This window comes from Oryctolagus cuniculus, chromosome X (assembly GCF_964237555.1).
Source record: "Oryctolagus cuniculus chromosome X, mOryCun1.1, whole genome shotgun sequence".
Classification (NCBI taxonomy): Eukaryota; Metazoa; Chordata; class Mammalia; order Lagomorpha; family Leporidae; genus Oryctolagus; species Oryctolagus cuniculus.
Genome location: NC_091453.1, coordinates 81,530,511 through 81,555,459, shown reverse-complemented (window position 1 = coordinate 81,555,459; position 24,949 = coordinate 81,530,511). Strand labels below are relative to the sequence as shown.

General features: G+C 42.1%; 1 protein-coding gene across 1 annotated transcript in view; it reads right to left on the bottom strand.

Moving 5' to 3' along the window:
• The window catches only part of TRPC5 (transient receptor potential cation channel subfamily C member 5), a 324,899-nt gene that overhangs the window by 132,365 nt on the left and 167,585 nt on the right, over positions 1–24,949 (bottom strand). Inside the window, 1 exon segment of the mRNA NM_001082779.1 lies at positions 21,736–22,134. Within this exon segment, the coding sequence (NP_001076248.1) occupies positions 21,736–22,113 (378 nt within the window). The 5' untranslated portion in view covers positions 22,114–22,134.

Below are 24,949 nucleotides of genomic sequence, written 5' to 3'. Positions count from 1 at the left end.
ATTTTCTCCCAAGTACTCCCAAGTACTCAGAGAACACTTTCCATTCTGATCAGACAAGCGATTACCCAGAAAAACTTAGCACTGGCAGCATAATATGCACACCCACTTTGTCCTACTTCCTAGTTTACAAATGGCAACAAGGTAATTTGGAAATCAAGGCAGGAGTGGATATTTGGTGCAGTGTCTAAGACTCCACTTGTGATGCTGCTATCCCTTATCAGAGTGCTTGGATTAAAATTTGAGCTCCACTCTTGATTCCAGCTTCCTGCTAATGCCTGTCCTAGGAGGCAAAGGATATTGGCTTAAGTACTTGTGTCCCAGACACCCATATGTGAGATGCAGATTGAGTTCTAAGCTTTTAGCTTTGGCCTGGCCTACTCCCAGCTGTTTCAGGCACTGGTTGAGTGAACCAGTGTGATCCATCTCTGTCTCTATCTCTCTCTGTGTGTCTATCTTTCAATTAAAATAAATATGAAAAGAAGAAATTAAGGCAGTCTATAGTTAAAATGATGGAGACATTAATGTTGGAAGGAAGAAAACGAGCTCTCAACAGAGAAGGCAGACAAATAATGACACCAAGTCCAAGGCAAAGCTCACTACTATATATGCCTTCAGTAGTCTGAGGGGAAGTCTACTTTTAATTATCAAAAGCTATAACAACTTAATACATTATCCTTCTTAGTAGTTTTTTTTGTCTGTTCTACTTAATATGACTGGTTTAATTCTGTAATTAATACACAGTTATTCTTAAGTGTTGAAATTAAACTGAAATGTGATCCCTGTTAAACATAAGAGTGGGAATAAGAGAGGGAAGAGATGTACAATTTGGGACATGCTCAAGCTGACTTGCCCCAAATGGTAGAGTTAAAAACATACCAGGGGATTCCAATTCAATTCCATCAGGGTGGCATGTACCAATGCCATCTCACTATTCCAAGTGATCAATTTCAGTTCACAATTGATCATAATGAAAGGACTAAGAGTCAAAGGGAGCACATAAACAAGTCTAGTACCTGCTAATACTAACCAATAGAATAAATAAAGGGGAGAGTGATCCAACATGGGAAGCGAGATACTCGGCAGACTCATAGAATGGCGGATGTTCTAAACAGAACTCTGGCCTCAGAATCAGCCCTAAAGGCATTCCGATCTGGCTGAAAAGCCCATGAGAGTATTTCAGGCATGGAAAGCCAAGACACTCTGGCAAAAAACAAACAAACAAACAAACAAACACCTAAATGAAAGATCTCTGTGAGTGAGATCCCAGTGGAAAGAACAGGTCTTCAAAGAAGGAGGTACCTTTCTCTGAAGGGAGGAGAGAACCTCCACTTTAACTATGACCTTGTCTAAACAAGATAAGAGTCGGAGAACTCAAGGGGCTTCCATAGCCTTGGAAACTCATGACTGGTGCATAGGGAGATTACTGATGCCATAAACAGGAGTGTCAATTTGTAAAGTCAACAACAGGAGTCACTGTGCACTTACTCCTCATGTAGGATCTCTGTCCTTAACGTGCTGTACATTGAGACTTAATGCTATAACGAGTACTCAAACAGTATATTTCACTTTGTGTTTCTATGGGGGTGCAAACTGTTGAAATCTTTACTTAATGTACACTAAACTGATCTTCTGTAAAAAAAAAAGAAATTATCAATTCCCAACTTGACTCTCACTGGGATTAAACATGACAATAGGTCTGATCTGATTTCATCTTCATTTAAAAAATCATCTATTATTTTTCACTTTATGTTTCTGTGTGGGAGCAAACTGTTGAAATCTTTACTTAATGTATGCTAAACTGATCTTCTGTATATAAAGAGAATCGAAAATGAATCCTCATGTGAATGGAAGGGGAGAGGGAGTGGGAAAGGGGAGGGTTGTGGGTGGGAGGGACGTTATGGGGGGGAAGCCATTGTAATCCATAAGCTGTACTTTGGAAATTTATATTCATTAAGTAAAAGTTAAAAAAAAGAAAAAAAAGCTATAAAAAATGACCCTTTGTATCATGAATGAATGTTTCAGATTCAATTCCAGGGGCTGTTTTATAAAATAAGTATGATTTAGAGGACTTATTTTAATGCTTACCTTCCCATATTGTATTAACCTGTAATGAACGATTTTGTCACCTCATTCAAGTGGCTTTCCAATCATGTGTTTCTAAATCCCTACCATCTAATGAGAGACTTCTTTTGTGAGGTTGATTTTGTTTGGGGCTCCATGGAGGTCTGAAATATTTCCTGAGGTTTATCTGAAGCAAGTATTCTCTCCTTAATATAGAAAATATTTGGTGGGGCCAGCGCTATGGCACAGCGGGTCAATGCCCTGGCCTGAAGTGCTGGCATCCGATATGGGCACCGGTTTGATTCCTGGCTGCTCCACTTATCATCCAGCTCTCTGCTATGGCCTGGGAAAGCAGTAGAAGATGGCCCAAGTCCTTGGGCCCCTGCATTCATGTGGGAGACCCGGAAGAAGCTCCTGGCTTCGAATTGGCACAGCTCCAGCCATTGCAGCCTATTGGGGAGTGAACCATCGGATGGAAGACCTCTCTCTCTCTCTCTCTCTCTCTCTCTGTGTGTGTGTGTGTGTGTGTGTGTGTGCGTGCGTGTGTGTAACTAGGACTTTCAAATAATAAATAAATAAATCTTTTAAAAAAAGAAAATATTTGATTGAAGGAAGATTTATATATCCTTATTCTCCATTGAGACCTGAAATACAGGAGGCTGTATAGCTTATAAAGTGAAAGATTAAGATTAAGAAGAAAATGCTGTGGTGCTAGACACTAGAATGGTTGACTACATGATGTCATATAATTCATTGATTGATGTCGCTCCCCCTCTTCGCGGAGGAACAACAAAGGACCCTGCACTGTTCTTTTGTCTGCTCGGCCCTTCCTGGGTTGGCTATCGACCCTCCACCTCCGTGGAAGGGCGGTTCCCCCTGCCACTTTCCCCACTTCCGCGGGGGAGCGGCACACCGCCGGCCGGCTCTCTCGGGGGCTGCTCAGGTGTTCCTCTTAGATGTTCCCTGGTGCATGTTGTCTCTCTTCTCCTTTATAGTCCTCTTCCACCAATCCCAACTCTGCTACCCACACGCCGAGTACGCTGCTCTCCTCCAATCAGGAGCAGGTCCTACAGTTTATTGGTTGAACTGGAGGCAGCTGTGTAGAAGCTGTTTCCTCCTCTCCCAGCGCCATATTGTGGGAGAGCAGATGCATAGAATAAGTCTTAATTCCAGTAACTTAGTCTAGTCCGAGTTGCTCCCAGTTGCTCCCCACAGATTGACTTAAAGATGTAGTAGAAGTAATTGCTCAATTGAAAGTCAGAAGTTATACAGCTTAACTCTACTCTAAAAGTCACCCTTGTTGACTCTAGATACATCACTTCATTCTGTGCATATCGCTTTTCACATCAATCAAATTGGGAGAAGGTAGAATAGACAATATTACTACAACTGACATTTTACTAATTTCACTTAATTATTTATTTGAAAAATTACTTAGGGCATATCTGTCACGTTCTAAAAACTGTTGTAGGCACTGGGGATTGGAAAGTGAAGAAAAAAATGGTAAAAGTACCCTCTGCAGAGAGATGACACAGGCAACAAACATGTCTGTCAGGTAGTGATAGAGCTATGAAGAATCTGAAGCTGAGAAAGATTGTAGGGAGCATGGGGGGCTACTGTTTCTAAACAGGGAGACCAGTTGTATTTCAAGTGACATTGGAGTATATATCTAAAGGAAGGGAGGTGATAACTATGCAGATACCTGGATGAGGAACATTTCTAGCAAAGGTTACTAGGACTAGATAATTGCTGTAAGAGGTGAGTATGGCTGGATCAAGTTGAGCAAGGAAAGAATGGTAGAAGAAGACAACAGAGATGTTAAGGGCCTTGTAGGCACTGGAAAGGCCTTTGGGGAGTTTTGAGCAGAGAGACATGGTCTGACTTTATGTTTTTAAAGTATAACTCAGGTTGCTTAAGGAAGAATAAATCGATTATGTGGGACTGACAGTGAAAGCAGGGAGATTATTTAGGAGGCTACTACAGTTTCCCAGGTGAGAAATAACAGTGGCTTTGACTAGGGTAAAAATTGCGAGAAGAGGCAAGATTCTAGGGTTGTCTATTCAAGGCCCGAAGTGTCTTGTTATGCCTGTCTCATGGTTTACTCTATTCTTTGAAATCCTCCTAGAAATTAGGAGTCTAAAATTATAGTTCACGTATTTTGAATGTGGAAAAGCTTGATTCATCCCTTTTACGAATTCACAAACTTACTCTCTTCTCAAAACAGGAAAACAATAACCTGAGTAACAGACATTTGATGTTGTTGATTGCTTCAGTCTAGTGGTCTTCTTCTCTTGAAGCTTGTGGAAGTTGTTCTACTCTGGGACCAAATGCCATTTTACTGACTACTGGAAGAAAATATGCTATAAGCCTCTACATTATCAAGAATCTTTCTGACATCTGTCATCTGTCAGGGCTACTTGATTATCCTATTCTGACATGAGTATTGTTGTACTCTCTCAAGGTCCCAAATATACTCCTAATCTTGATGTTTATGTCTACAAAGCACCAAATTAAGTATAAATTATCCTATTTGACCAATATAGACAATTTGGAAAGTTTACATTCAAAATAGAATAGACTTGTCATGTCATATATTTTCTTGCCCTTGTATGTTTCTGCAATACTGAGGAATGCAAGGAGAATGTGTTCCATACAATTGTACCATTGCCATCATTTCTTTTATGAAGTTGCAAGTCTGTTCCCCATGAAGTTGGGGCAAAGGATGGATTGAATTGTTTTTTGCCATTGCCTTGGTGTTAAAACTCTTTCCTCTGCTAGAGACAAACACCTCTTCCTGTTTCTGTCTCCTTTCAACTTCCCTTGGGCTTGAGATATAGGACTATCTTATACTCCTGTGTCTTCAGCTCAGTAAATGCTAGTTGTACCAGTAGTATAATGTTCTTTCTTTTGAACATAGGCACTGAAACACTAAATTGGAAACTTTAAAATATAAGAACTATTATATATGTATATTCTTTTATACTAGAGGGACATTAAGGTATTTAAGCATCATTCAAGACAGTCTTGTGATTATATTTAGCAAAATTAAAAGACCTAGAATACAATTAGCTTTGCCCTTTGCTCCAGACTTGCTGTAAAACTCTAGGGTAAATTAATAATTCAGTGTGAAAAATTTTAAAAATGAATAAATTATTAATATTATTGACCTTAATATACAAAGAGTTCAGACACGTCAGTAAGAAAAAAGATGAAAACTGTAGTAGATAAATGGGTAAAAAGTTAGGAAGTCATCAAAGAATAAAACAATGGCTTCTAATATTAAAAGATGGGAAATCTCAATTATAATAAAATTCAGATGTAAAACACTAATGAAAGCATTTTTGTCTGTTAGATCGACAAATATTTGGCATTTTTTTCCAATCTGTGATTGCAAAGCTGTGAGAAATGGGCACTCTCAAACATTCCTGATAGGAAAGCAATTTGGCAACGTTTTATGTTGAAATTAAGAAATATACATACTGTGTGATTCCATGGTCCCATATTAGGAATTTACCCTACCGATATAATCACACAGTGTTCAAAGACAAATATATAAGGATGATTATCACAGCATTGTTTAGAAAAGCAAAACAGCCAACAAACTATGAAACTATCTAAATGCTCATTACTAAAGGACTGATTAAAGAAGCATGACAGGCCGGCGCTGTGGCTCACTAGGCTAATCCTCCGCCTTGTGGCGCCAGCACCCCAGGTTCTAGTCCCGGTCGGGGCGCCGGATTCTGTCCTGGTTACCCCTCTTCCAGGCCAGCTCTCTGCTGTGGCCAGGGAGTGCAGTGGAGGATGGCCCAAGTGCTTGGGCCCTGCACCCCATGGGAGACCAGGAGAAGCACCTGGCTCCTGCCTTCGGATCAGCGCGGTGCACCGGCCTTGGAGGGTGAACCAACGGCAAAAGGAAGACCTTTCTCTCTGTCTCTCTCTCTCACTGTCCACTCTGCCTGTAAAAAAAAAATGACACATTTGTATGATACAATAGTGTCACTAAAAAGAATGTGGGGAAGATGTACATTCTCACAGGGCAAGACACATGCAACATATTGTTAGGAAAAAGCAAGATGCAGAACATTTGTAAAAAACTATATATTTGTGTATGTGTTTATAGATATAAAATATCTAGAATAACACACATAAACTGTTCAGAGTCATGGTTTCTGAGAATAGGTTTTGAGACTGGGAAACAGGGAACCTTTTCCTTCACATGCTTTTATAGTGTCTTAATTCTTATTACTTAATAAAAAAAAACTTACTCCTCAAAACTGAACCAAAACAAACCAAATAAAACCAAGGAATGTGGAGAGGTATGGTGGTGACCTTGAACCTGATACTTAAATAATTTCACATTTCATATGAAGAGTTAAGAAACTAGGGGGTGGAGGGAGAAATGTGCTTGAATAAATATGACACATCTTCATTTTGCTTGGGTAGACAAAACTCAAACTGTCTGAAACTCTGGCTGTCTTAGCAGGGATTGAAGCCCTTTGCTGGGAAGGCACATTGCGACGCAAGTAGATACATTGGTATCTGCCTGGTGGTTTAAATGCAAGGTCTATGTGATGACAAGGGAATGGACTTGAGGGTCTCTGTTAGTCATCTTGAGCTCCAAAGTTCTATCCACAGTTATGAGATGGATAATGGAGTTCATTGAGCCTGCAAACAGCAAATCACCACAGGCTGCTTTTAAGGAGTTGAGAGGAGATTTTGACATTTCATTATTCGGTTACAGGGGTGTTTGTTATGGGCTGTCACCCACCTTACCTAGGTGGAAGAGATAGGTAAAGGTGGTAGACTCCAAGGTGATCTGTCCTTAGGGCATCTTCCTCTGCTTTCTTTGATTCAACTCTTTTCTTTCAGTGCATTTTTCTTATCTAACTCACGGGCTTCCTTCACTAATAGACAATAACAATCCACTGGCAAGCTCCTGCTAATCATACACTGTACCTTCCACTCCACTGAGAACTTCTGAGAACTGACATACTTTTTAGAGAATAGCTACTGGATTGGGATTGCTTAATCCTGCCAGAAGTGACAAAGCTTTTGGATTTATCAGTAGGTTTCTGGACCCACAGTGGAGGTGGATGGGTATAGTGGCTCTCCTTCTGACTCCTGAGACTTCCTGCAGGTAGAGGAAAACACCCTCCCTTATCCTATTGTGTCTGTGGGCCTTAATAGCCCTCCAAGCCTAGTGTTAGATTTATCAGCTACAATTCAACATGATTTGAAGGGCCACTAATCAGCCTTCTTTTACCAATACTGTACTTATATTTTAAACTTTATTCCATAGGCAATAAAGAGCAACTATGGTCTTCTGAGTGACAGAATCACACACCTATGTCCCATGTATATATCACTCTTCTTTGATCTCCAACAGCATTCATACTGTCATTCATTATTTAGTTGTTTGTATTCTCACTTCAGTTAAGCTATTCAGAGGCAATTGATAACCATTTGGGTGCAAGTGACTGAAGGAGAAAATGGAGAAGAAGGTTGCCAGTGCCATTTCCTTAGTGTATACACTGGATGAGGGGGGTGAAATGAGGCTAGAATATATATTAAGAACACAGACTCTGTTGCCAGATTGCCTTGGTCTGAATCCCAGTGTGCCCACTTAGTAGTTGCATGAACTCAGACTTTTTTTTTGACAGGCAGAGTTAGACAGTGAGAGAGAGAGAGAGAGAGAGAGAGAGAGAAAGGTCTTCCTTTCATTGGTTCACTCCCCAAATGATTGCTACGGCCTGTGCACTGCGCCGATCTGAAGCCAGGATCCAGGTGCTTCCTCCTGGTCTCCCATGTGGGTGCAGGGCCCAAGCACTTGGGCCATCCTCCACTGCCTTCCCGGGCCACAGCTGGACTGGAAGAGGAGCAACTGGGACAGAATCCAGCGCCCCAACTGGGATTAGAACCCTGAGTGCTGGTGCCGCAGGCGGAGGATTAGCCTAGTGAGCCGGGGCTAAACTCAGACTTGTTACTTAACTTCCTTGTGCCTTGATAATGATACCCTGCATCCCAGGATGGTTACATTGAATAAGGTAATACATGTTGTGAACTCAGAATGGGAACTGGAACCTAGTAAATGTTCAATTAGTGCTTGCTATTATTATTACTAGACATAGGGATTTCAAATATTTGAGGTACATCTGGGTGGGTATATCTAAGCTGAAAGTTGGAAAATAAAGGATCTCATGAAAGATGGTGAGCTGCAAAGGGAAAAGTGGACAACCTCTGGTTGAAGGAGGGGAAGGAGAGTGAGTCACTTAGGGAAGGAAATAGATGAAAGGGGATATCCTCATAAATATTTGCTGAAAGGCATCCCTACCTAGCCAGACCACTGGCTAATCAGTGGGTCTAGCCTCTTTCTTTCACTCCACTCCAGTCCCCTGTACCCTAACTGCCCATCTGAGAACCTCTAATAACTGCTGCAATGGTAGTGACTATTCACCAGAGTGTCAATTCAGGAGCCACTTAATTAATTGCCATAGACTCATCTTCCTCTAGTCCAACTAAGAGAGAAAAGAGAGAGGGCAGGTGTTTACGTAACTCATTAACTACTTTTTGTGACTAGACTCAGGACCCACCTAGCTCAGTATCATAACTCTGAGGTATCCCGGGCCTTCCTCTAAGAGGCTAATCTCATGAGGGTAACATGAGCCCAAAGAGTTGCTTTTATGACCAACCCTTTACTCAGCACCCACTATGGCCAAGCTTTCATCATTTCCATGCCCCATGCCATTGATCATTTACTTCCTTCTGACCAGTGTGCCATCCCTTTCCTTCTGCCTTTCCAGCTCAAAGCCTATTTATTTTCTGAAATGTTATTCTCCTAGATGCCTCTCTGTCTACTGGTATCCAGAGTGGTCTCCCATACAAGTATTGTCTGTATCACACATATTTTGGATAATGTGACATACAATTCCTTGCACTGTGATATTACTGTCCCATGTTAGCATATGGAAAAGAATCAATATAGGGTAGTGTTTGGTGTGTTGGAATAGAATAACTTGGGGCAAGATGGAAAGATGGCTCTGAACTTTGCAATGATGTTTCACACTTTAACTTGAATAGTTTATCTTCTAATTGCTGTAAGCTGGAGAAAACAATAATAGAGTAACCCAATGAGGGATCTGGGGTGAAAAGGAGACAGAAGGATTGTCCATTACACAACACGTAAAATGAAATGGGAATGAAAATCATTTGCAGACAACCCTACCTTGGGACAGAGGAGAATGGAAGCTTCTCAATAAGACATGCACATGTGGGTTAGGAACACATACAACTATGAGCATAAGGTTAAGGAAAGAAACTCTGAGTTGGGAGGGGGGCCATGGCTTAAAATAAAACAAATCATGTGTTTTTATTTAGTAAATTGTTTCTCAGGTTAGTTCATGATTTCCTACTTATGAAGTATTGTCAGCCAACTCCCTTGGTCTACTTGAGATCAAATTTAAACTTTTTTTTCTCTGAGAGGCAAATATCATTATTTTAGTTAATTTTCTATTTCTATAGCAGAATACTTGAGACTGGGTAATTTATAAAGAAAAGAGGTTTATTTTAGCGCACAGTTCTGGAAATCCAAGAGCATATCACCAGCATTTGCTCAGCTTCTGGTGAGGGCCATGTGTTGCTCCATGTATCATAGAAAAGCAGAAAGGGAAGTGATCACATGTGGAAGACAGGAGGAGCAGGAGAAGTCAGCGGAAGCCAAGTCTAGGTTATAACAATCCCCGGTTGTAACTAATCCAGAACAGGAACTTACTTCTGCAAGATAGAGTTCTGCATGAAGGCAGAACTTCCATGATCTAATTACCTCTTAAAGGCCCCACTTCTCAACAGTTCTGCATTGACAGTTTAGATTTTACATTAAAAATCAAATTTCAATGTAGATTTTGGCAGGGACAAGGTATATTCAACCCATAGTAGTCACTGTCTTAAGTCTTTTGTCCTTTGGAATACAGAAGGCCAAGTCTACTAAGAGAGGAAATCTGGTGGGACATCATGTGCATATCTGTGCTTTCTGTGACTATAAATTTTTTTTATTTTTTATTTTTATTTTTTTTGACAGGCAGAGTGGACAGTGGGAGAGAGAGAGACAGAGAGGAATGTCTTCCTTCCATTGGTTCGCCCCCCAAATGGCCGCTATGGCCAGCGCACTGCACCGATCTGAAGCCAGGAGCCAGGTGCTTCTCCTGGTCTCCCATGCAGGGCCCAAGCACTTGGGCCATCCTCCACTGCACTTCCCTGGCCACAGCAGAGAGCTGGCCTGGAAGAGGGACAACCGGGACAGAATCCGGCGCCCCGACCGGGACTAGAACCCGGGGTGCCGGCGCCGCAAGGCGGAGGATTAGCCTAGTGAGCCGCAGCACTGGCCCTATATATTTCTTGAGAGCATGGATTATATCTCAGTTTTATTATGAATCATTTTAGTAGTAGTAAAAATACTTAGGAATTGAATAGAACTCAATGGAATTATCTGTTGAAACTATCATCAATGAGTTGTTCTATAACATACTATAAAGATAATTCCTGTAGCTTCTTTGTTTATTTTCTTCTTTGTTATAAGTGTTACTACTTCTGATGATTCCTCGGAGGCAGAGATCAGGGTAGTAGAAAGAGTCGTTTGGGAAATAAGAGATATTTGTGTCAGTTCAGGCTGAGTTGGATGACTGTGAAAATATCACTTTAGTTTAAACAGTCTCTACACTCTACAATTCAATTCTATGAGCAATGTAGGCCATATCTATTGAAAGTCAGCACAGACATGAGAGGAGGTAACTCAGTTTATCAGTTTGGCCAGTATGATGCCAGGGAGTAACTCTGTCCTCTTCTCTCAATTTGAACTTTCTGATTTCTTTTCTCTGCTTGATTGGCACAGCCTATTATTTTGGCCTAGAACTTTGACTTTGGAATGGGAATGAAAGCAAATGATAAAATTAAATCTATTTACAGGATTATTAAAGGGATAAAAGACTCATATTTGTCAATTCAAGTAACAGTGTTAATGGTACTATTAATACTAATATAATATGGGTATAATATTGAAGGTTATGTGCTACAAATTATGCCAAGTGTTTTAAAAAAAGTCATTTAAATCTCATAACAACCCATGCTAGGTAATATTATTGACTCCATTACACAAATAAGAAAACGTTACTTAACCAGAGTTAACAACCTTCCTAAGATCATTCATCCTGAATTCTTCTTTTTTTTAAGATTTGTTTTTATTGTACATTTTCTCTGGGGTACAGTGTGATACTTCAATACATGTAAAAATACATGTACATTGTCTTTTAGTTCCATTTTCCATGAAGTTTTTGAAGTACTTTCGTATACAAGGGGGCTTCGAAAAGCTTGTTGGAAATAGATTTAAAAGATAATGTGTAGGGCCAACATCATTGCACAACAGATTAGGCTGTTGCTTGTGACAAGTATTCCGTACCTGAGTGCCAGCTCGAGTCCCAGCTACTCTGCTTCTGATCCAGCTCCCTTCTAATGTGCCTGAGAGGCAGTGGAGGATGGCCCAAGTACTTGGGCCCTGCTATCTACATGGGAGACTAGGATGGATTTTTCCTGGTTCCAGGCTTCAGTTTGGCCCAAACTTGGCTGTTGCAGCCATTTGGGTAAGTAAACCAGCAGATGGAAGGTCCCTGTCTCTGATTCTGTCTCCGTCTCTTTGCCTTTCAAATAAATAAATCTTAACACATGTGCATTTCTATGCACTTTTTGAAGTACTTTCATTTAATGAGCAGTGATTAAATCAGGGTAGTTAGTATTTCTACTTAAGCATTAAATATACAGCCTGGATTATGAACTACTATGTGCTAGTAGAGGCTTAATACAGTTTTTGAATGGATAAATGGTACTATCAAGCAGGTGATATCAGCATGGCCTCAACTAGTAGTGGGAGTAGTAGTATTAGCTATCATTTATTGATGACTTACAACATATCAGGGACTGTTAGAAATAATATGCATTGGGGCTGGTGCTGTGGTGCTGTGGGTTAAAGCCCTGGCCTGAAGCGCTGGCATCCCATATGGGCATCGGTTCTAATCCTGACTGCTCCTCTTCTGATCCAGCTCTCTGCTATGGCCTGGGATAGCAGTGGAAGATGGCCCAAGGCCTTAGGCCCCTGCACCCACATGGGAGACCCAGAGGAGGCTCCTGGCTCTTGGCTTCAGATTGGCACGGCTCCGGCCATTGCAGCCATCTGGGGAGTAAACCAGCAGATGGAAGACCTCTCTCTCTGTCTGTACCTCTCGCTGTAACTCTGTCTTTCAAATAAATAAAATAAATCTTTTTAAAAAAAGAAATAATACACACCGGGGCTGGCGAAGTGGCATAGTGGGTAAAGTTGCCGCCTGCAGTGCCGGTATCCCATATGGGCACTGGTTCTTTTCCCGGCTGCTCCACTTCTGATCCAGCTCTCTGCTATGGCCTGGGAAAGCAATAGAAGATGGCACAAGTCCTTGGGCCCCTACACTCATGTGGGAGACCTGGAAGAAGCTCCTGGCTCCTGGCTTTGGATCGGTGCAGCTCCTGCCATTGCGGCCAATTGGGGAGTGAACCAGTGGATGGAAGACCTCTCTCCCTCTGCCTCTCCTTCTCTCTGTGTAACTCTGACTTTCAAATAAATAAATAAATCTTTTTAAAAGAGAAATAATACACATACATTATTTTATTTAATTCTCACTATAGCTATATGTAGGATACTCATTTATTGTTCCCAGTTACAAATGAGGAAGTTGAGGCTTGGAGAGAGTAAGGGATTTGTCCAAGAAAACACATCTCATAAGTGGCTGATTCCAAAGCCCATGGTCTTTCTACTCTGGCAAGCTGCCTATAAATAACAGGGTGACATCTGCAATTCTGTTCTTTACTTTTCTGCTCTCCTATTAAGTATTTGAGATTTATAGATTAGACCCTTTAAGTCCCCTCTCTGCTCCAGTCACCTTTGTTGGAGATCTCAGTGTCCCCCTCCACACTGGGCAATCTCACCTAACATCAAGACTCAGAGAAGAGGAAAAGCAAATGGAGTGTCCTGTTGCTGATTTTCTCTAATCTCAACACAAACACTTATCAGGGTTGTTGAGCTTTAATCTCTCCAGCTCATCTGTGAGACCAATTTTAATTTGGAGCCATCTGCCACAGACAAATGAGTAATTATGTCAGAGCCCAGAGGGGCGGGCCATGGGGACAAGGTTGGCTTAGCCTCTTTCTGCCTGCCTGCATTGACGCAAGTGACCAAGAAAAAAATCACTTGGGTGGGCTGTTGATGCAGAGGCCAGTGGCTCCATGCCCTATTGCTCAAATCCCTGGATGCCAGTGAGAAAGGAAGGATGACTCTGAGGGTACACAGCTTGCTTGGCAGCAGAAGGGAAGCTATTGCTATTAAGGCTAGGCAAGAGGAGGTAATCTGTGAAGTGGGCCAACTCACTTACAGCTTCTCCCTCTCAGTGTACTGTGGGGCCCTGTGATGAGTACTACTTGCCCACTGGGGGTCTCTGCACAGGACTGATTGAGTAAATCTGAAAAGAGTAGTCATTTCTGTCATATTTTTAAAATGAGACTTGGACATGTCTTAATCTTATTTTGTCCTCACAACAGACTCTTGATTAGGTAGGGGTAGGTATTGTTAACTTCATTTTTTGGATGATGAAATTGAGCTATTGAAAGATTCTGTGACTTGCCCAAGATCACCCTGTTAGCTACAAGCTGGCTAGGACCACAGTTGCTGAGTACATTCCTCACTGGCTTCTAGGCCCGTGTTTTCAAGCTTCCACAGAGACCAAGGAAGGTGTGTGTGTGTGTGTGTGTGTGTGTGAGAGAGAGAGAGAGAGAGAGAGAGGTCTTCTATCTGCTGGTTCACTCCCTAGATGGCTGCAACAGCCGGAGCTGTGCTAATCCAAAGCCAGGAGCCACGAGCTTCTTCCAGGTCTCCCACGTGGGTGCAGAGGCCCAAGGACTTGAGCCATCTTCTACTGCTTTCCCAGGCTATAGCAGAGAGCTGGATCAGAAGTGGAGCAGCCAGGATTGAACTGGCGCCCATATGGGATGCTGGCAATGCATGCTGTGGCTTTACCCGCCACGCCACAGTGCCAGCCCCGGAAATATTTCAAAACTGCTTATTTAGATCAGTATTTCTCCTAGAAAGGGAAGTGGGTTGAACTGTGTTCCCCCAAAAGATATGTCCAAGTCTTAACCTCTGCTGTCTATGAATGTGACCGAAAAATCGTGGCAGATGCAGCGACAATGAAATCACTCTGATTACATGGGTCCCTAAATCAAGTGACTGGTACATGTATAAGACAAAGGAGAAGAATATTTGGGTACAGTGACAAAGAAGGAAGGCACAAGAGAACTGTCTGTGCCAGTGGAGGTGGCAACTAGAGCAGTAAAGCTCTAAGTCAAGGAATGCTGAGTATTGCAGCAACTATGAGAAGCTTGCTCTTAGTGAGAAACAGGTGGAGCTGGACTTGTTAAAACACTGATCTCAGGCCTAATCTTCAAGATTCTGATTCTGTAGATAGGCAACAAGGCTCATTTGGACAAGGTTATTATACACTCAACAACTGCTTTGGAACTGGCTTTGAGTACACACAGATATGAATCTCCTTTCTTGATTGTAGCTGGTTTTGCTCCCCTTACTGGCCTTGCTCCTCTAGGGGTTCCCAAACGCAGCAGCCTGATGGTAGCAAGCATAATAGATAAGAAATATGTTGGCATTAGGCGTGTGCATTGTGATAGAGTGGTTTAAGCTGTATCTCCGGATACCTGCATTCTGTATCAGAGGGCTGTGTAGAGTCAGCTCCCCTGCTTCGGGTCCAGCTCCCTGATAACATGCTTGGGAAGACAGAGGATGATAACCCAAGTATTTGGATCCTTGTCACCCATATGAAATCCTCACAGAGAATTCTTAGCTCCTGGCTGTGGCCTGGTACAGTCATGGCTGTTGGGGGCATTTGGGGGGTGAACCAGCAGATGAAACTTTCTGTTACTATTACAAAAAAAATGCTTTTGAAAATCTTAATAAATAGGCTTGTATTATATCATACGCTGCCCCAAAGTTTTGAATTCTGAGGCTAATTTAAGAGTGTTTATCCCATGGGAAAAAATGCCCAGGGTCACTAAAATTTACCCCTGAGGAAATATGCCATAGTGATTGGGGGCGGGAAGGGAGGCCCAAGAGGGTCAGATTTCTGGAGTACCAATAAAATTACAGAGTAACACACATAGTGGTCAGGCACAAAGGTTTCTATCTGGTAGAGTGTTACCGTTTTTACTTTAGCATTTGTTCCCTATTACAAAAGTAAGTCTCTGAGCAAGCATTTGGTGTAGTAGCTAAGATGTTGTTTGGGTGGCCCATTTCCCACATCACTGCCTGTGTTTGAGGCCCATCTATCCTGCTTTTTTAAAAAAATATTTATTTATTCATTGATTTATTTGAAAGGCAGAGTGCAAAGAGAAATGGAGACATGGAGAGAGATATTTTCTATCCACTGGTTCACTCCCCAAATGGCCCCAACAGTGAGGACTGGCCAGGCTGAGGCCAGGAACCTGGAATTCCATTCAGGTCTTCCACATAGGTGGCAGGGGCCCAGATACTTGGGCTGCCATTTGCTAATTTTCTGGGCATATCAGCAGAGAGCTGGATCAGAAACAGAGCAGTCTGGGCTCCAGCTGGCACTCTGATACAGGATTCCAGTCTCGCAAGCAGCAGTTTAACCTGGTATGTCACAATGCTGGCCCCTGCTCCTCTGCTTCTGATCCAGCTTTCTGCTAATGTGCACCCTGGGAGGCAGCAGGTGATGGCTCAGTACTTGGGTCCCTGCTACCCATGTGGAAGATCCAGACTGGCTTCCAGCCTCCTGGTTTTTTTTTGCCTGGCCTAGCCTTTGCTGTTGTTGGCACTTGTGGTGTGAATCAGGTGATGGAAGATCTCTGTATCTCTGTTGTTCAAATAAATAAATTTAAAATTTAAAAATGCAGGTCGCCGAATGAGTGACACAGTTTCTGATCTTTGTCTGAGAGCAGCTTTAGTAGGCTAAAGGAGGGGGAAAGAAAAGCACAGGGCATTGGGGTAAAGATGGGACAGAGGGGGTCTTGCTGCCAGCCTGGATCTAAAGTCCTTGCTAAGTAAAGCCAAGCATGGCAGTGGTTTATCCTCTCCAAATTGATGGAGGTCAGCTGTGGCCAATCCCCTTGTGATATGGGGCAAGACCTCAGTGGTGAAAGAGCAGTTGTTCCAATATGTGGTGGAAGGGTGGTCTGCCTGAAAGTGGTCTGCCCAGCTGAACCCAAGGTCCTTCAAGAGGCCTGTATTTGCTCAGTACCTGATTGCTCCCACTTAAATAAACATTGTTTCAATCTGCCAGAAAGACAGAGCTTCAGCATTGTGGCAGCCTATTGTTATAGTTACTGACATGATTTATCACAGTGATTGTCAGAGCAGTGGAAGAAATGAAGTTTCACAGAGGCTTGTGGTGGGGGTAGGGGGGTTAGAAGAAATGGAGGAATAGACTGCTGAAGACACTCAGGAATGGAGCCAATGGCTTTCTAGGCTTGTACATATGGTATGACATCTGAGTATGGACAGAAGAGGTCTTATGTTGGTAGTGTGTCTGAAAGGATCCTGGTAAAAGACTTCCTACCCTAAATAGCTTCACTCAGGTTCCATATGTCCAACTTTCTACCATTAGGGTTCATTCCTGTGACTTAGGCACTACCATTCCCCAAGGGAGATCATGTCTTAGCATGTGCTTTAGTGTAAGTTTGCCTGGTACTTTTCTTTTTTTTTAAAGATTTTATTTGAAAGGCAGAGTCACACACACACACAAACATACATACACATACACATACACACACAGAGGGAGAGAGGGAGAGAGAGAGATCAATCTTCCATCTGCTAGCTCCCTCCCCAAATGGCCTCGACAGCCAAAGCTGGGCCAAGCCCAAGCCAGGAGCCCAGAACTCCATCTGAGTTGGGTGCAGGGTCACAATCATTTGTGCCATCTTCTGCTGCCTTCCTAGGCATATTAGCAGGGAACTGGATCAGAAGTGAAGCAACCAAGACACAAACTGGAGCCCATATTGGATGCCCAGTGTCACAAGTGTTGGCTTAACCACCCTCACCTGGTATATGGCATCCATACTCATAGATCCTCAGGATTGGCTAGAGCACTGGAGAAATATGGTGAAAATAGGGCCATCAAATAAGGACTTGGCCTAATTTCAAAACTGAACTAGGGTTAGCATTCCTAGTCCTCTTTTTGGAAACTGCCCTGTGCTGTACTCTTTATCAAAACAATTATGAAGCTAAATAGGGCTAAATATGAACATGCAGAAGCTCTTGTTCAATCAAGCTGTGTGCTATATGCTTAACTCCTTCACATTTCTGCAGGTATTTATATATCACCCATTATGTACTAGGCACTGCGTTAGTACTGTTGGAAGAAGCATGGAAACAGGCATTAGTTTTATGTTTCAAATTTAAATTTTTTAAAAGATTTATTTATTTGAAGGGCAGAAGTGGTGGGGGGAGGGTGAGATGTCCATGTACTGTTTTACTCCCCAAATGGCTGCAATGGCTGGGGCTGGTCCAGGTTGAAGCCAAGAGCCCAGAACTCCATCTGAGTCTCCCACATGAGTGACAGGGGCCCAAGTTCTTGGGCCATCCTCTGCTGCTTTACCAAGTCCAGGGATGCTAGTGTCACAAGAAGTGGCTTAACTCATTGTGCCATGATGTTGGCCCCCATGTCTCACATTTAAGAAACAATATAGCATTGGTTGCAATTAAGACACTGCTTGGGATGCCTGCATCCCATACTGGAGTGCTTGGATTCAAGATCTGATGTGCATCCTGGGAGGCAGCAGGTGGTGGCTCAAGTACTTGGGTGCCTTCCACCCATGTGGGAGACCTGGATTGAGATTCAGGCTCCTGACTTCAACCTGGCCTGGTCCCAGCTATTGCAAGCATCTAGGGAGTGAACCTATGGATGAAACATCTCTTTGTCTCTATCTCTCTGACTTTTTTTAAAGATTTGTTTGTTTGAAAGTCAGAGTCACAGAGAGAGGGAGAGAGAGAGAGAATCTTCTATCCACTGGTTCACTCCCCAGATGGCTACAACAGCCAGGACTGGGCCATACTGAAGCCAGGAGCCAGGGGTTTCCTCTAGGTCTCTTACATGGGTAGCAGGGACACAAGAACTTGGGCCATTTGCTGCTGCTTTTCTGACTCCACTAGCAGTGAGCTGGATCAGAAATGGAGCAGTCAGGACATGAATTGGTGCCCATATGGGATTGCAGGTGGTGGCTTTACCTGTTATGCCACAGCGCTGACCCACTCTCTGCCTTTTAACTAAAATAAATGAAATAAAAAATTTAACACAGAAACAATCTAGTTATAGAAAGAAGACATTTACAAATGTAAGGCTAACCAACAGTACAACATGATGTGTGGCTGGAGTCAAGTAAAGAGAAGAGCCAATGGACTGTAGGATCTTGAGGGCAGGGCAATGGACTCATGGGGGCCAGGGCAGTTGGTAAATCTTAGTGCAGGTTAACACATTAAGTAACCCAAGCACTTAGCAGGGCTCTGGGGAAATGAGGGCACAGAACAAATATGTTTTGATGAGGATGTTGAGATGGACTGCATAAGGAACACAAAGCTCTCTGCTTTCTTGTTCATACAGATCTTTCAAGTCTATCCTTTCAGTGAGTTCATCCATTGATCTACCTTGTTTCAGAACTGTTGTGCTGGGAATGCTAAGACTTACTCAGAATGCCAAGGAAGCAGTGCTCCCTAGTGGCTAGGGGGGTTGGTATAGGAGCTAGACTGCCTGGACTTGAAACTTGGCTCTGATATTTGCTGTGATCTTGGACCACTGACCTAACCATCCCATGACTCAATTTTTATCATTGGTGAAATGGGGTAATGATAGTTAGCATCTATCTAACACAGTTACAAAGAGGATTAAATGAAGTAAGTTATATTAGTTGCTCAGCACAGTGTTTGGTTGCATATTACTTTCTCATTAAACAAATATTGAGTGCTTGTGATGTTCTCAGAACTTTCCTGGTGATGTGATATTGCAGTGAACAAAAGTTCCAAGGTATCTACTCTCAGCACTGTGTTAAATGCTGATGAGGATGAGTAGAGATTCAGGCCCTTCACTCAAACAATGTGGAATCTATCTTCCTTTCTTTTCAGTGAATTCCAATTCTTAGTCTATGAGTTATAACATACTTTAATTTTATTCCTCTTATGTACAGTTTGGGACATGCTCAATTGGACTTGCCCCAAATCGTAGAGTTAGAAACGTGCCAGGGGATTCCAATTTAATCCCATCAAGGTGGCATGAACCAATGCCATCTCACTAGTCCAAGTGCTCAGTTTCAGTTTACAATTGATCATAACGAAGGGATTAAGAATCAAAGGGATCACATAAACAAGACTAGTGTCTGCTAATGCTAACTGAAAGAATTAAAAAGGAGAGAACGATCCAACATGGGAAGCGGGATACACAGCAGACTCATAGAATGGCAGATGTCCTAAACAGCATTCTGACCTCAGAATCAGTCCTTAAGGCATTTGGATCTGGCTGAAGATCCCATGAGAGTATTTTAGGCATGGAAAGCCAAGACACTCTGGCAAAAAAAAAACCAAAAAAAAACAAAAAAAAAACCAAACAAACAAACAAACAAAAAAAAACAACCACCTAAATGAAAGATCTCTGCGAGTGAGATTCCAGTGGAAAGAACGGGGCCATCAAAGAAGGAGGTACCTTTCTCTGAAGGAAGGAGAGAACCTCCACTTTGACTATGGACTTGTCTAAATAAGATTGGAGTTGGTGAACTCAAAAGGCTTCCATAGCCTTGGCAACCCATGACAAGAGCCTAAGGTGATTACTGATGCCATAAATAAGAGTGTCAATTGTTAAGTCAACAACAGGAGTCACTGTGCACTTACTCCCCATGTAGGATCTCTGTCCTTAATATGTTGTACAATGTGAATTAATGCTATAACTAGTACTCAAACAGTACTTTACACTTTATGTTTCTGTGTGGGTGCAAACTGATGAAATCTTTACTTAATATATACTAAATCGATCTTCTGTATATAAAGATAACTGAAAATGAATCTTGATGTGAATGAAATGGGAGATGGAGTGGGAGAGGGGAGGGTTGCGGGTGGGAGGGAAGTTATTGGGGGGGGGGAGCCACTGTAATCCAAAAGCTGTACTTTGGAAATTTATATTTATTAAATAAAAGTTAAAAATTTTCATTCCTCTTTGTATATTTATGCAAGTGTTACAGCTATGCATTTCTGATGACTCAGCTTTGTAAGATTTCAATTTGAGTGTTTATAATATCAAGATTTTCTAAGTACATTGCAATTTTGATTTTGATATGTACTATTTCTACTTTTTGGAATGTATTGAGATATTCCATTTTTGATGGTTCAGTGTTTCTTTGTCCCTATTGTGTGCATAACGCTTTTCTCCTGAAGAAAAGAGACAATGAAGAGACCTGTTTGACTTTTGGGGTGTTTAGGGGAAGAATGAACTGGAAAACATGATTACATGAAGGTTGTTGAATGCCAGGATTCCTGGGTTGGTTTCTCTTCTAGTGAGACATTGTAGTTATTGAGGGATGGATAACAATAACAGGATCATCATATTATTTTTTGGAGAATAAACCAACACCATTGTTTAGGATGACTTGAGAGACGGGAAGAGGCAAGAGGCAAGGAAGACAGTTAGGAGGTTTTTAATATTAGTCTAGGACAGTGGCTTTTAAAGCTGAAAGTGTAACAGAATCCTCTGGAGGTCTTGTTAGGGCTCAGTGTTTCTGACTCAGTAAGTCTGTTGTGGGGCCTGAGAATGTGCATTTATAATAATTTTCCCAGACAATGCTGATATGCTGGTCAAAGAACCACATTTTGAGAGCTACTATTTTAGGAGAGAGTGGATGAGAACCAGAGCCTCTGAGAGTGTTGAGAGCTAGGCTAGAAAGGAAAGTATGTAAAAGATATTGAGTAGGAAGAAACCACAGAACTTGGGGATTGGCCATGGAGGCCAAGGAGAAGGAAGAATCAAAGATAACTAGAGAATATAGAATCTGGGTGCCTTGGAGAATATGAGAATCATAGACACAAAAAACCCAAATTTCTAGGAGTGGAATGCAGTCACATGCTAGGTCCCAGGAAAATATATGAGGCCCTAGATCTATCTGCATCTACACTGTGGCACTAAAGTTTAAAAGCTTCCTATTTTGTGTTCAGGAGGGCTTGGTGAGAAGGAAAAAGTCCAGGTCTGCGTTTAGTCTCTCCTTTTCTACAATGTTGGCTTTTGAGTAGAGAAAGAAAATTAAAAGAGAAACAGGGGAGAGTTGGGTAGAAGGAGGCTGAATATTCTGGAAGTGAAGAGCATACCTTTGAGTTGTTAAGTATTGGATGTATATTGGCAAACACTAAGAAGGAAAAAGCGCATGATAAATTCAGCGCAAGCCACACAGGACAGATTTAGGATACCACCTGAGATCATGGATGCAATTTCTGAGATAGGGCCTTGCACTTCCAGACTACCTAACCTTCTCTAGATTCAAGGCTTCTGATGCTGGTGCTGTGTTGCCCCTAGTTCTTTCCCAGCCTGTAGGGATTTTCCTTACCTGTTTCTCTCCGCTTGGCTTCCTGTAGCTGAGCAGAAGCTCCACAGCACCCACTACTTCTTTGCGGATGGCATAGAGCAACGCATCACCCACGTACACACTGTGGTTCAGCAGCAGTTCCATGATCTCCAAGTTCTCATTCTCAATGGCAATCAGCAGAGCACTTCGGCCTAAAGGGTCCATGCAGTTGATGTTGACATTGTAGTAGATTTCGGCCTCCTGTAGGGCCTGCTTCACAGTGGCATAGTCCCCCTTCTCCACGGCATTGAGGAAGGCCTTCTCCTCTGCAGAGAGCTCTGTCTCAGCCCTCACGATCTGCAGGGGGATACGGTCTCGGTATGGTGAGTAGTTGACTTTTTTGTAGTAGAGTTGGGCCATGGTTCATATCAGTTTCGAAAGCTGAGTGAGGAAAGAGAGGAAGACAAAAAATATTCTTAGATGCCTGAAGGTTTCATGTGACCAGTTATAGAAGCTAGTTGTAGAGGCAAAGTGATATAGCAGAAGAAGCCCAGGTTTTTGAGACATAAAGACCTGAGGTTCAGACCTTGGTTTTACCATTTAGCAGCTCTGTGACCTTGGGTGAGTTACTTAAGCCCTCTGTGCTTCATTTGTTACGACTCACATTATCAATATTAATATAACCAGCAGTTATCATTTAGTGACTATTTACTATGTACCACGTCTACGCTAGAGAATAATTCCTACCTTGTAAAGTTATTGTGAGAGTGAAATAAGGGCTACATTATCAAAACAACTAGCAGAGGATGAATCTCCTAAGACGTGGCACAAACTAGTTTCTTCCTTCTTTCCCTTCTGTTGTCTGAAAACACTCACGGATAATACTTGTGATTGGCAATGTGTAATTGAAGCTCATCTTTAGCCAGATTCCTTTGAATCCAAGTCTGTGGATCTGTACTAATTATACAGATTTCATTTGCAACTGTCTAGAAAACTGGATTGAAATCCTGTTTTCTTGCTAACTGTATCCTTGCTTCTTGCTGTGATTCATGGTGGTGGTTGTTGGGGGGAGTGGGGGGCGAGGGTGAGAGTTGAAGCGTATTGATTCTAATTGGCCAAAGTCATCTGCAAAAGATAAGCATTAAGTGTTTATACCCTCTGCCTATCCCTATTTTTTTCTCCACCATTCCACACCAAGAAGTTAACAGATCTGAGAATCTATTTAAATCTGAGAAGTGAATGGTCTTTTTTATTTGTACCACATCTAAAGCCAGATTACATCTGATAGAATTGATTTTGGTATAAAAACCCATTTATTGAGCTCCTACAATTTGTTTAAACTTTATCTCGGAGACCAGGATAAAAAACAGTCTTTGCCTTCACTTATGTAGAATGAATCACCATATAGAGCTCTCTTGCCTGGTAAGTTTACAGATCAAATTCATGCAAATTCCTCATTGACTCCTTATACTTGCCTGGTGAGATAGGAGTCATGAGCTTCCTCAAGGGGAGAAAATGAATCTCAGATCTGACTCCTCTTTCCCTCCCATCCCTGCTGTCTTCAGGACCTGTGAAGGCTAAAGTTAGGAGTTAGGATGAACCTTTTTCAGGGCTCATTACCAAAGTGTTTTGCCAGCAAAAGGAAATGGAAATGTAATGAAGAGCCCCTTGTCTGATCTTGTGGATGTAAGAGAAGATGAAGACATGAAGCTTCTACAAACATTTACCTTACTCTTTCAGGTAATTATACCCCTGCTTTGGCAGAAACAGAAGCATATATTATTATATCAAGTGGCATTTGCAATTCATGTCCTTGTGATTTTCTGGGAAGCTAAGTGTTTGAAGATGAGTGTTGTCTCTTACCCTGAACAGATCCAAGTGACAAATTTCTCTCTGCATCCAAATCTCAGGAGAGCAGGGTGCTATTTGGCTATTTCAGAGAAGTACTGATATTTTCTTTCATTACTTGCAAGTAACTCAGCAGTGACTAAAGGAAAGCAGCACTTAAAGGAAGCATTTGTCACTCAACAACAAATGACTTTAATAATACTAATTGTAGAACTACCTCTCTGCCTCTATGATATAAACAGAAACGGGGAAGGAAGAGACCATGTGACCTCCTGAAGTGACTCAACAACCCAATACAGCTTCGATTTAGTTAATCAATATGAGTACACTGAAAGCCTCCAGTGAGCCTAGCACTCTGCTTGTAACTGGGGGTGGGGGGGTTGGGGGAAGTAGGATATTGAAAGAATAAATCTTTGCCTTCATGACACTTCACATGGATTACCACAACAGCCTTGGAATTAATCATCCTGACCCATTCTGTGGTCCTCAGACCATCTTCCACCCCACCCCCAAGTTATCTCATTAAACACAGATCTGATCCCATTTCCTTCCCCTGTGATTTATTTCCTGGTGCTCTTGTGATGAAATTAATACCCCTTTCTGAGGCCAAAAGATCTTGGCTTATAATTTCCTCTTCAATCTCATTTGAAGTCACTCTCTCACCCTCAGTCCTCACCCTTTAGCTTTTGATTCTTTCAACATGCCAAGATTTTTCCTACCCTTAGATCTTCAGTCGTGGCCTCAAACACTCTTCTGCAGTGCTTTTCATCTTTCAGGCCTCACCAAAATTTGACCTCTTCAGGAGTTGCCCCCATTAACCACCTTCTCCAGGGAAGTTTCTTCATATTCCTCCTTCCATTGTACTCTGCCCTCTTCCTCTCTGTTTATTGCAATTTGTAGTTATCTAGTTCTTTATATTACTTGGTAATTTTCTCTCATGTCTAACTAAGCCTTAAAGCTCAAGTACAGGGATTGCATCTGACTTGTTTTTCTAGCACCTGCTTCTAGTCCAGTGCCTGGCACATCCTGGTGATACCAGTCTGATGAATGAATGAGTCCACTTGGTATGATATTCCTGCCTTTCTTTACATGCCACTCTAAGTTCTAGCTGTATTGTGCCACGTTTTCTGGGTTGCCCTTTTATGAGCATGCCTTTGCACATGGCTTCATCTCACTCTCTACTTAACAAACTCTTCCTCATGCTTTAGCACCTTGTTCAGAGGTCCCCTTCTCTATGAATCTTTTCCCAAGTGTCCCCAGGAAGTTAGCCAAACTCCTTCCAAGTTCTCCATGGGTACTTTATTCACATTTCTATAAGTGTAGCCAACTGTATGTGTGTTTCCTACAATTAGGGTCAGAGTACTTTGATTTCTTCATTTGCAGCAGTCACCCAGGGTATAGAATGATG